Here is a 14,348-nt window from a genome sequence, read left to right on the forward strand (position 1 = left end):
GCACTATTTTAAAATAACAAACTCTTGATTGAATAATAAAAACTACAGTTAAACACTAAAAAACTCTAAGCCATCTCCGTGGAGATGTTGCCTGTACAACGGCAAAGAGAATGACTGGGGAAGGCGGAGCCTAGGAGGGATCATGTGACCAGCTTTGCTGGGCTCTTTGCCATTTCCTGTTGGGGAAGAGAATATCCCACAAGTAAGGATGACGCCGTGGACCGGACACACCTATGTTGGAGAAAGTCTGCTAACTGTTTCCCCCAACTGAAGTTACTTCATCTCAACAGTCCTATGTGGAAACAGCAATCGATTTTAGTTACTGTCTGCTAAAATCATCTTCCTCTCACAAACAGAAATCTTCATCCTTTTCTGTTTCAGAGTAAATAGTACATACCAGCACTATTTTAAAATAACAAACACTTGATAGAAGAATAAAAACTACATTTAAACACCAAAAAACTCTTAACCATCTCCGTGGAGATGTTGCCTGTGCAACAGCAAAGAGAATGACAGGGGTGGGCGGAGCCTAGGAGGGACTATATGGCCAGCTTTGCTGGGACTCTTTGCCATTTCCTGTTGGGGAAGAGATATCCCACAAGTAAGGATGACGCCGTGGACCGGACACACCAATGTTGGAGAAAGGAATAATCTCCATGGAAGCCACCATTAGACCGATTACTTCCATACAACTTTGCACTGAAGAACGGACAGAGGACTGAAGAGAAAGACAGACAGTAAGAAGCTTGGATTTTCTGACCTCCGTTAAGAAAATCTTCATGGTGATCGAATCTATGATCTTCCCCAAAAAACATACCCTGGTATTTGGTACCAAGTAACTTTTTTCCAGATTCACCTTCCACCCTTGAGAGCGGAGAATCGGAAACAGAGAATCCATATGAGATCTTGCTAAATGAAAAGATGGTGAATGAACCAAGATATCGTCCAGGTATGGTGCTACCGCAATGCCTTGAGATCTGGCCACTGCCAGAAGAGCCCCTAAAACCTTTGTATAGCTTTGAGGGACAGTGGCTAGGCCGAAAGGTAGGGCTACAAATTGGAAGTGTTTGTCCAAAAAGCCAAACCTCAGGTACCGTAAATGTTCCTTATGAATATGAACATGGAGATATGCGTCCTTCAGGTTGACGGTAGTCATGAACTGACCCCCTGAACTAAAAGGGAGAATAGACCAGATAATGTCCATTTTGATGGTCGGAACTCTGAGAAATTTGTTGAATCACTTGAGGTCTAGAATAGGTCGAAAAGTTCCCTCTTTCTTGGGAACGACAAATAGGTTGGAATAGAATCCTAGACCCTGTTCCGCCAGAGGGACTGGGACAATCACTCCTAGGGAAACAAGATCCTCGACACAGTTTAGGAAAGCCTTTCTCTTTATCTGGTTTGTAGATAACCTTGACAAAAGAAATCTGCCTCTTGGGGGACAAGATTTGAATCATATCCTGTATCCCTGGGAGACTACTTCCATTGCCACTAGATCTGGGACATTGCGAATCCAAGCCTGCTGAAAAAAGGAAAGCCTGTCCCCCACTTGATCCATGACTGGATCGGGGTGGACCCTTCATGCTGATTTATTCTCAGAGGAAGGCTTCTTGGATTGCTTACCCTTATTCCAAGGCTGGTTAAACCTCCATGAGGTCTTAGTTTGCTCAGGTTTAGAAGAAGAGGATTTCTGTCCCTTGAAGTTATGAAAGGAACGAAAATTAGAATTTTGGCGACCCCTGGGTCTACCCTTCTTGTCTAGCGGCAGAAAGGCTCCCTTTCCACCAGTAACCGTGGAAATGATTTCAACCAGACCAGGACTAAATAAAGTCTTGCCCTTAAAGGGTAGAGACAGAAGCTTAGACTTGGATGTCACGTCAGCAGACCAAGACTTTAGCCACAGGGTTCTGCTGAGGTGACTCACCACTCCGGTAACATTGCAAGTCAAATTTGGGAATATGGGCGATCTTTTTGAAATCAGCCCTCTTCCAGAGCAAGGAAACTCTCCACAGAAGAACCCACAAGGCTAAGCGATGACCGTCTGCGGAGTCTGTATCAGCGCGATAGAGAAACAGCTAGGTGGTCATGTGACCGCATCTAAAACTTTGTGCGACACCAGAGAAAAAAGTGTGCGAATAGGCGGCTTACAGAATCTCTCACACTAACATACCGGCACTTCTATGTGCTCATCATTATGCCAGAAAACAAAAAAACGGTGTGATCTATTCCAACCCGTTCTCAGAAACTGTTCCACAAAACACTGACTTAACCCATCAAGAGCCAATATGACGGAAACACCTCTCAGGCCATTTAGCCTCTAATAAAAAGGAGATCCTTCTTAAAATTAGGCCCCTTTAAGCAGTAAGTGCCCAGCAACTATTGCCCTTCAGTACAAATCCCAAATATGAAGAGATATATTAGTCTGAGTCCCTGGTCTCCACGTATATTAACTGCTTAAGTGCTGTATCCTTCTAACCTAGAAGGCAAAAGCACTTACATGTGGATTGCTGCAGGGCAGGTACAGCATCACAGGTATGACAGACTCAGCCGACCTCTGACAAGGACCTGTTGAAAAAGAAAAGCAGAGTAACCAAACCTGGTTTTCTATATAGGGGTAGCATAAATGTTGGAAGGGAAGCAAGGACTACCTCACCGTCTTCCAACTGCTAAAAGCCACCACAACTCTTACTAAAAAGGATTACATGGACATAGTATAGCCCCAATCCTTGCTTGCAGGGAAACTACCCATAAAAGGATTAAATATCTTCAGACTCAGACACCATATTCGCAATTCCTCCTGATGTACAAGGCAAAGAATGACTGGGGTTTATGTGAAGTGGGAGTGATACTTACAGCTTTGCTGGGGTGTTCTTTGCCTCCTCCTGGTGGCCAGGGGTTGAATTCCCAATAGTAATTAGAATGGATTTGTGGACTCTCCATGCCATTGGAAAGAAAAATGGCACACATTGCTAGTTCTGGTTTTCTAGGGGGAAGAAAGAACTAGTGCAGAGGCTGCATGAAGCCCTTGGACTGCCAATTGCTCATCCCTGACCTAGATGAAGGGTAACAACATTTGAACCCATCTAAAAAAATCAAATGTTATTGATATTTAATATGTTCAGTCACTGCTGTAATGAGAAGCTGCACAGTGCACTGGAACCAAGTGTGTCTAATTCTCAAACAAACCACAGCACTGAGTGATTGAGATATAATGGTTTATTAAAAACACAGATATCAGTTTATATTCACTAAAGGTTACAATAGTTCCTGGTTACATTTAAAGGGACACACCACATGGCCAATACACGCTGCAGCTGTTTAATCAAGCACCTGTCAATATAAGATTTCTCTTTAGTGCATGGAATCACTCTAATTCCTGTGTTAAAATGGATATGCACCCAAATTATTTCTTTTATGATTCAGACAGAGCATAACATAAAAAATAAATAATTTACTTCTATCATTAAATTTGCTTTGTTCTCATGATATTCTGTGTTAAAGAAATACCTAGGTAGGCATCTGGAGCACTATATAGCAGGGATAGTGCTGCCATTTGGTGCTCTTGCAGAACTGCTACCATTTAGTGCTCCAGAAAGAGACCATCTCCTAAGCATTTGTCCCTGCTTTGCAACAAGAGATACCAAGAGAACAACATTTACAGAAATACATTAGAAAGTTGTTTTAAATTGCATGCTCTATCTGAATCCCAAAAGAGACCGCTCTCTAAATGAATAGGCATCATAGAATAACACGAGCAGTAGGGAGGTCTTACACAGAGTTAACATGTTTTAGATGGGACAGAAGTGCAAAAACAAAACGCCCTGTGCTACAGCATTTTAACATTGCACTATTCCATGCATTTAACTAAGTTTAACCCCAGCAAAGAACACATATGTAAAGTCAGCTCCAGAGCAGCAATGTGCTACTGGGAGCTAGTTAAACACATCTGATGAGCCAATGACAGGAGACATATGTGAAGCAAGCAATCACCAGCATGCTCCCAGCAGTGCTGATCCTGAGCCTACCTATGTGTCGTTTTGCCAAAAGAAGTACACAGAAAAGTCTCTCTCTCGTACTCTATCTGAACCAAGAAAGTTCAATTCTGACGTTCACATCCCTTTAAACAAAGTATTTTTTATTTATGGCATCTAAAACAGGGCATTTAAAATGCATTAAATTATTTCTAAATGAGGTCATTGATCACACTTGTACAAAAAATATTTTAAAATGTTTATTTGCTGCTTTTTCATAGATCTAACAACATTTTCTTTACGTCCCTTTAAGCTCTTCCTCTGGTCTGGCAATGGAGTGTCATTTACCATGTACGAGCCCTGAGTGGAACTAAGAGCACTTTGATTTCATGACTGGGCACACTAACCTACTTCTAACCCTAAACTGACAAATTACAGTACATGAAAAAATACATATTAGGCTTTCTCACTGTACGTTTATTTTTATAGCATCTTTAGAATATGTTCATATTGAAGTGCAAATACTCTGCTATTTTACAAATCCTTTGTAGAAATAAATAAAGATCATAATGTAACAGTTGCTCTTAACTTTTCACATAAGTTTGCATATTATTTAGTGACGTATACAGGTAAAACATCTTCTGATTGGTTAAGAATGCCAAATAAAAAAGGATTGATTAATTACAAATGCAGCTCTAACATTAACAGGATAACTGTGTTTTTCTCTGGAAATAGCATATAACACAACATGTTTAGCAGGTGCCATGCATTAACCACTTAGATGCCATAGAAGGCAGAAACGTCTGGCTTTGCAGAAAATTGCAGCCCTCTGTGGCAGCAAACGGGTTAATCAACTTAATCCACTAAAATCCCTGCCCTGAGATTGTCCTAATCAAGACATTGCGTCAACAGCATCTATAAGGTTCAATGCAAGGCTGTACTGCCCGTGATTCTCTGGCAACAGTTCAACTACTTTATCCACCAGTTTTGCAGTTATTCCAATTGGCACATTTGTGTTTTGAAGATCCTGAGGGTCCTAGAAAGATGGGAAAAAAATAGATAATTGTGATTTACAATATTTATGTATCGTTAAATATTTTCTTTACTGCTGGGAACGTAGCGCTAATTTTTTAAATTTGTTTTTAATATTTTTATTTGAGGTTTGATATAAGGCATACATACAATAAGGAATAGTGTAACACATTAGCAGTATTGGAATACAGACAGCATGTGACATAACATTATAATTGACAATATGCATTCCTAGAGAAAAGAGAAAAGAACATGATATGCAGTAAGTATGCCTAATACTCTAATCACCTCCAAAATGGTCAACGAGCCCACTCTTGGGCCTCCACGCTAAATAAAACAAGCTAGTGCAGGTTGATACCAACAAAGGAGACCACTTTTGGATCTCTAATGAAAAACGCACATTGTTTTGTATTTTTACTGTAATGACTGACAACTACTACTCTCAAAGATTTTAGATAACTTTAAAATCAATTAGCTTAAATGTCAAACATAGAACTTAGGACATAGCTGAAGGTATAATTAATAAATGTAGGAGGTCAGAGTAGGAGTACTACTAGACAAGATAAAGCTATGTATGGAAATTAAAAACACAGTACATATTAACTTTGTAACCTCTTCTGTCCCCAACACAATCTACTATCTTAGTCAGTGTGATTATTATCGTCTGACTGTCATATAACACATGCTTAATATATATGCATTAGCATCACACGATCACTATGGATAGCAAGTAATTAAAACAGCTTCTGCCTCTGACATACCTTACTATCTTAGACAATACAATTACATACCTCCCAATATTTCATAATTCAAAAAAGGGACAACCCCCGCTTGCGGCAAAAATGTGAAAGGGGCGTGGCTTAAAAAAATCATAAGACCAAAGTAATATAAATAAAATTCTAAATAAAGTCATAAATTTTAATACTCTTAGGCAGCAAATCAAACACAAGCTCAAACCACTGGTATAGTAGCTATGTGAGCTCTGTATTTAATTAGCCTTTGCAGAGACAGTGCTAAATATTTTTATCTTAATTGGACATTAAATAATAAGTTCTTTAAAACTGCTCTCTTCATTCCCCATTAATATTCTAGATTCTGGCCTTTAAAGTTAGCAAAAATGTACAGTAACACACTACATAGCATACACTTACACACACACTACATAGCATACACTTACATATGCAGATACACACACACTACATAGCATACACTTACATATGCAGATACACACACACTACATAGCATACACTTACATATGCAGATACACACACACTACATAGCATACACTTACATATGCAGATACACACACACTACATAGCATACACTTACACATGCATATACACACACACTACATAGCATACACTTATACATGCAAATACACACACACACTACATAGCATACACTTACACATGCAGATACACACACACACTACATAGCATACACTTACACATGCAGATACACACACACTACATAGCATACACTTACACATGCAGATACACACACACTACATAGAATACACTTACACATGCAGATACACACTACATATCATACACTTATACATGCAGATACACACTACATATCATACACTTATACATGCAGATACACACTACATATCATACACTTATACATGCAAATACACACACACACTACATAGCATACACTTACACATGCAGATACACACACACACTACATAGCATACACTTACACATGCAGATACACACACACTACATAGCATACACTTACACATGCAGATACACACACACTACATAGCATACACTTACACATGCAGATACACACTACATATCATACACTTATACATGCAGATACACACTACATATCATACACTTATACATGCAGATACACACTACATATCATACACTTATACATGCAGATACACACTACATATCATAAACTTATACAGGCAGATACACACACACTACATAGCTTACACTTATACATACAGATACACGCTACACATCATACACTTATACAGGCAGATACACACACACACTTATACAAACAGATACACACACACAATACACAGCATACGCTTATACATGCAGATAAACACACACACTACATAGCATACACTTATACATGCAGATACACACACTACACAGCATACACTTATACATACAGATACACACACACTACATTGCATACACTTACACATGCAGATACGCACACACACACTACATAGCATACACTTATACATGCAGATACGCACACACACACTACATAGCATACACTTATACATGCAGATACACACACACTATATAGCTTACACTTATACATGCAGATACACACACTTATACATACAGATACACACACACACTACACAGCATGCACTTATACATGCAGATACACACACACACTACATAGCATACACTTATACATGCAGATACACACACTTATACATACAGATACACACACACACACACTACATAGCATACACTTATACATGCAGATACACACACACTATATAGCTTACACTTATACATGCAAATACACACACTTATACATACAGATACACACACACTACACAGCATGCACTTATACATACAGATACACACACACACTACACAGCATACACTTATACATGCAGATACACACACTACATAGCATACACTTACACATGCATATACACACACACTACATAACATACACTTATACATACAGATACACACACACACTACATAACATACACTTATACATACAGATACACCCACACACTACACAGCATACACTTATACATGCAGATACACACACTACATTGCATACACTTACACATGCAGACACACACTATGTATCATACACTTATACAGGCAGACACACACACACACTACATAACATACACTTATACATACAGATACACACACACACTACATAACATACACTTATACATACAGATACACACACACACTACATAGCATACACTTATACATGCAGATACACACACACACTACATAACATACACTTATACATACAGATACACACACACACTACATAGCATACACTTATACATACAGATACACACACACACTATGTATCATACACTTATACAGGCAGACACACACACACTACATAACATACACTTATACATACAGATACACACACACACTACATAACATACACTTATACATACAGATACACACACACACTACATAGCTTACACTTATAGATGCAGATACACACACACACACTAAATAGTATACACTTATACATGCAGATATGCACACTTCATAGCTTACATTTATACATGAACACACACTACACAGCATACACTTATACATGCAGATACACACACTTCATAGCTTACATTTATACATGAACACACACTACAAAGCCTACACTTATACATACAGATACACATACACACTACACAGCTTACACTTATACATGCAGATACACACACATACACACTTATAGATACAGATAGACACACACTACATCATATATGGGTATCTGTAACTCATTGTATGAGGTCCTGGGGTTGGCAAGCACATTAGCTGGCAGTCTGAGGCTGCCACTGTTCGTTACCATGTTGTTGCACTGCTCATAGTATAAAACTGAAGGCATGCTAGTATTATCACCAGGGGTTAGACGTCATCACTACCAGGGGTTAGAGGTCACCATTACCTGAGGTCAGAAGGTATACAGCCTTCTTACTCCTACTTAACCCACACACCATTCATTTTCCACAAGGAATCTAACAGGTATATAACCCTGGGAGAGAAAAGCCAGCTGCTTCTGAGTATGGGCCCAATAATATTAAAACATTTTTTTTTAAATGCATGGGGCAATGCCGGACAGATGGCTAGCAACCCGGGACAGACCCCTAAAACCGAGATTGTCCCGCGAAAATCGGGACAGTTGGGAGGTATGCAATTATTGTTGCATTACTGTCATATAACATATGTTAATTTATAACAATATGAGAGTAAGGCCATTCAACCCGATATATGGGGAGATTACTATTCAACTTATTAGCAAATATAAAACCATATGAGAATAAGTACAGTCAACCTGGTATATGGGGAGAAGGAATGAAAAGGGTTGCATTTTTTATCATGTTGCTCATAGAAAGAACGTTTCTAAATAACATTGTGTGGCTGGAGAGTTCACTATGCCCTATACAGACAATCCAGAATATTATTCAGTGCATGCTGGAAAGGCCATAGATTTGCTCAATGGGAAGAGAGTTACAGCTAATCTGTGATATCCTTACTTGGAATTTATTATAAGCGTAACGTAATGTCTACCATATAAAGCTGAGTAGTTGCTATATGATCAGTGGGAGTAGCACTAGCATGGGATATTCTACATACAATTAGTTGATAAGAGAAAGCTGCAGCACTCTGAGATATGTATAAAAATGAAATAATTGCAGAAATTGGGAGAGTAGGCACGCCAATGACAATTTTTCACAACAACCGGCAATGTAGCATCCCTCAATTAGTACACCATACATTACGCATAGGATACTGGTACATACATTGGGTATTTGAGCCACCATAATAAAGAAACCAAACAAACAAACAAACAAAAACACATCCTGTTATTTATATGAGGACAGGAGAAAATATGGGGTGAAGTGTTCAGTTATAAAACAAAAAGTCCTCCTGTGGATCAAAGTCCTTAGGCGCAGCAAGCAGGAGAGATCGTAGCATGGTTTGTTGTATTCTCTGTGAAGTTCATTCCACTCCAGACCTCCAACACAGCAAATCCCTTCCAACATGATGTATACAGCTGGGACCCAAAGCGTGTGGATGGGGGAAAAACATCTCTTGTCACCTCTTAGATTTTCAGTAGTGGCGGTCCAGATGGTGCCTAGTATCCAGACAGTAGGTATAAAGCTGTGCTGGATGTTTATCTTGGTATCTTCAGGTACGTAGTATGCCACTACCGCAATCTGTGGGGTCTTATCTTCTATGTGATCAAAAAGACCCTGTAGGAGCATCTTAGATTTTCTGCTCTTGTAGACGGAACCAGGTACAGCCCGGTCTCCCTGAGAGCAATGGTACTTGCTTGTTACAGTGGCTGTGTCTGCAAAGCTTACAGCTTGATGGTCATGGAACTTACTTTTTTTACCCACAAAAGGGACAATAGGAATAGTGCTACCTTCCGAGAGTGCAGTTAACCCCCAGTCACTACCTCCCAACTGGGAATGTGGATCAGTCTGCACTCTGCTCTCTATGCTCTGCATCAGAGTTGTTGTTTCTTTCACAGTCACATAGGGGTGGCGTAATTGTAGTCTTGTGGCGCAGAAAGAATAATGATATGCTGTGCTCCAGTGCGTCAAAGTGCTTAGTAATCAGCTGAGATATTGTGGACTCCCATCTATCGACTGCCTCCATGGTAGTCATTTCTAGTCACTTAGCCTCGTGTATTATAACTGTTAGAAATGGCAAATTACAATGATTGAGAACAAAGAACTGTCCAGTTATAGTGTAACTGGTTTGGTAACCCAGGGTTCTGGGGAGATATGTACGCAGCAGCCCTAACAGCACTGACAGTCAGACAATGAAGGCCTCTCAACCTCGTGCTTAGTCGCAGTGAAGTTAGCTGAGGAGCATAGGCAGGATCGTTTTATGTCAGAAATTCCTAGACTCTTCTCGAGCAACACAGGGTTGTGTTGCTTTAATTTGCCAAAAAGAATATTAAGTTAACGTTAGAAGATAACTCTAAAATAGCCGATTAAGACCAGGAGCTCTTCAAAACACGTCCTGCCGCAACAGCTATAGGCTCCGCCCCGTAGCGCTAATTTTAAGCCTACTAGGAAAGACTTCCTGAAGTCAAAGCTTTTTAAACGTATCTCCACTTCCTCTAACAGTAGAGTCCAGACTGTATTAGTTTATAGAAAGGAGAAAGTGTGCTATGTTCTTCCTTATAAAGAGTATCTGCTGTTTGGGTCCTTTTTCGAGTTTTAATTGAAACCCATTTACCCTATATTTGAAAAAAGTGACTCCTACAATAATAAAAAAAATAAGGATTGTTCAGTTCAATAAGACAACGAGATACCAATCTTAGAATTTCCTCAATCTACAAGCACAAAGTTTGGAAGATTACTGGAGGTTAGTAAAGCAAATCAGAGCTGGCTCTGCCCTTACAACACAGGGGTGTGAATCTTTATTAGGGTAGTGTGTACAAACTGGAGATATGTTTTCTAAAATAACTCATTGTGTAGATCATTTAACAAATCTAAACAAGTCAGAAGACTTGCCTTTCCCACAGAAAACCTCTGGATACATTGTTTCCAATGCAGCAAAGGATTCTGGGTACGGTATGCAAATGAGGTTCACGACTCACTTTTTTACTTCAGCTGCTTTTACGCAGACTCCCTTTACGCTATAGCATTGCTGTATACACAGCTTTTAAGCTTAGCTAGGGTTAGTACAGTGACTCAGACCATCACAAGACAGCTGTTTCGTGGTTTTTGCCAATCATCAGCTGGGAGTAGGTCTGAATCACTGCTGGGTGAAGTTGATTTCTGGGTGAAATACAACAACTTTTAAAATTATGGGGAGGTGAATCCCCAGAATCCTTTGCTGCATTGGAAACAGTGTATCCAGAGGTTTCCTGTAGGAAAAGCAAGCCTTCTGACTTGTTTAGATCTGTTAAATCATCTACACAATGAGTTATTAATATAAATTGTTTCCTCTCCCTGTGACAAAATATTCTATATTCTTGGTTCTAAACTAAAGCCGACCATATGAAGATATGAATGGTTTTGTATTGTACCTTCTATACAACTGGGATAGATGGAGACCACTATCATTATAAACTCAACCAGATACAAACATGAAAGGTTGTGTAGAGACTTGGAATGTCATACAAAGGGATTCCAGTGCCAGTGGTGGCATTAGACCAGGGGCGGCTGGTGAAGTTTTAGGTTGGTGGGGCAGAATGTTCAACCATTTCCATAATCTTAATAAATTGTTTTTTTTTATTGATTTAATACAGGAATCAGACATTTATTCAGTAATTTATGTCCATTTGTTTTCAAATTTAGCTAAAACATAATTGACATTTTGGATCCCCTTCATTATAGTCGTGTCCCTTTAATCAGAAATAAATCACTTAATAAACTAAAGTTTAACTAGGAGCACAAACATTACTAAGATGGCTTGATTTTCAGCAATATGTGACAGACACATTAAGCATAATAATAATAATATTAACAATACAATATATTAGCTTATGTTTATTGAAAACTGTTTAAATGGAACATTGCAGAAAAAGCATTTGTAAGTAAAAACACAGCAGTTATAGCAGATATAAAAGACAACATATTATCACCACATACAACTTATTTAGACAAATGCAACTAGTTTAAACTTTAGTCACATAACTCTGAGGAAGCCACACTAGAATGTAACCATAATAGTGATGTCAGTTTCAGAGCTTTACAATAAAGCATTTGTGAATTTTCCTGGAACAGTGGAGTTCTTTTGAGAATTTGATAAAATTATTTTTTTGCATGGTTTTGAATTCAATAAGGCATTTTTTTTCTTTTTTAGAATTATGTGCTAGGCCCAGACATCTGAAATTAAATCTTTAAACAGTTAGAGGTGCTAGCAGTGGCGAGGTTGGGCAGGATAATTAAATGAAATAATTGTCTACAGGGCTGAGAATATCACCTTATATTTTTGTATTTGGAATAAGAAATGTATTTCTCCCTCTAGACCAATTGAAAACGCAGAATGTCCTCAAACTAAAAGCCATAAATATTAGTTCTCTTTTGGAAATATTATCTGTATCATAATTTTAGCATTACGATTTAATAGGCTAAACGAAAGTCATATAGTTGTACCCATATCTATTATAAATTAAAACTGGTTTAACATTTCTTCCCAGGTTTGCTATCAACATTATACAGCTTTATATCTAAAGGATAAATATTTATTGCAAATATAAAGTGATTAAAATCTCACTGAATTAACAAGGGTTTCCTTAAGATTCTCCATTTGCTACCCAAGATGTAAATATATCAGCATCAAGCGCAAGAAAAATTAATGTATTTTTTTATTTTTCATAAATTTTTGGAGGATGAACGTGAGTGAAGCAATGATCCCACGTAACACTCCTGAATCTTTCCATTGGCAACACACTGTCCACCCACATGACAAATAGTTGAGAAACATCTTATGTGTCTATGCAAATGGAACATTCCTACCACCTGTGTGCGTTCATCATTAAAGTTTATTTAAAAAGAAGTATACATTTTTACTTTGCTCAACACACCTTGTTAAATTTAACTTCCCTTTAAAGGGACATTCCAGTGCAAAAAACCTAAATTTATGCTTGCCTGATAAATTTTTTTCTTTCAGGATGATGAGAGCCAACATTGCCATGATGTGTGGGGTTGAGTTTCCGCCACTAAGAGGCGGTAGAGAACCCCAAAAAAAAGATATTTTAATCTCTCCCACTTCCCCTCCCTACAGAGAAGAGGAACAGATAGGTAGGAAAGATAAAGCAGGGTCTATAGAGGTACAAATAAATGACTGTTGCCAAACCTGGGGCTTGTGGACTCTCGTCATCCTGAAAGAAAATAATTTATCATCAGGTAAGCATACATTTTGTTTTCTTTCATTTGATGATGAGAGTCCACATAGTCATGAAGTGTGGGATTTAATACTCAAGCTGTGAGTCCATGTCATGGAAAGGGTGGGATAGAACAAGGCAGTTTCTTTTTGCCAGACGTGAAAGTACTTTCCTGCCAACAAATGCTTCTGCAGAAGAACAATATAAAGCAGTAGAAATCCACGTTGCAGCCTTGCAACACTATTCCAAGATACCTTATCTGGACTACTCACGAGAAAGCAACTGATCTAGTGGAAAGATCTGATACTTCTTGAAAGCAACCTAACCACATTCAATAAGACTGAAAAAGACTTGATTAATAAGTTAGGGTTGCTGCAGTAGCTTCTGCTCCAACGAGATCCAAAAAGAAATACAAACTAGAGTGAGCTCTGACCGAAAACCTTAGAAGCCTGTGGATAAAACCACATCTAGATTATAGAGAAGCTACTCCTTAGATAAAAGGAGCCGGACACAAGGAAGGAAACAATGATTTATTGGAATAAATTATAGAAGTAACAACTTTAGTTAAGAAATCATATGTAGTATGAAGACTCAGTTGAAGATGCATTTAAAAAAATGATTTCTTAAAAACAGAAAAATATATATATTATATATGGTTGAAGGAGAGGACCCTGCAGAGCTAAGAAAATGTATACTCAATGGAAGCAGAAAAGAACTAAACAAGAAAAATAATTTGTACAAATCATTTTCACATATTCTGAGGATGCATTTTCATGTTAATAACATTCTGGCCTGTAACAC

At 38.4% G+C, this 14,348-nt stretch overlaps 1 protein-coding gene across 1 annotated transcript in view; it reads right to left on the reverse strand.

Moving 5' to 3' along the window:
- Nucleotides 1-3,201: 3,201 nt before the first annotated feature.
- The window catches only part of RAB3GAP2 (RAB3 GTPase activating non-catalytic protein subunit 2), a 470,453-nt gene continuing 459,306 nt past the window's right edge, over nt 3,202-14,348 (reverse strand). The window contains 1 exon segment of the mRNA XM_053712514.1: nt 3,202-5,007. Coding sequence (XP_053568489.1) covers nt 4,864-5,007 — 144 coding nt within the window. The 3' untranslated portion in view covers nt 3,202-4,863.

This window comes from Bombina bombina, chromosome 4, assembly GCF_027579735.1.
Source record: "Bombina bombina isolate aBomBom1 chromosome 4, aBomBom1.pri, whole genome shotgun sequence".
NCBI classification, from domain to species: Eukaryota; Metazoa; Chordata; class Amphibia; order Anura; family Bombinatoridae; genus Bombina; species Bombina bombina.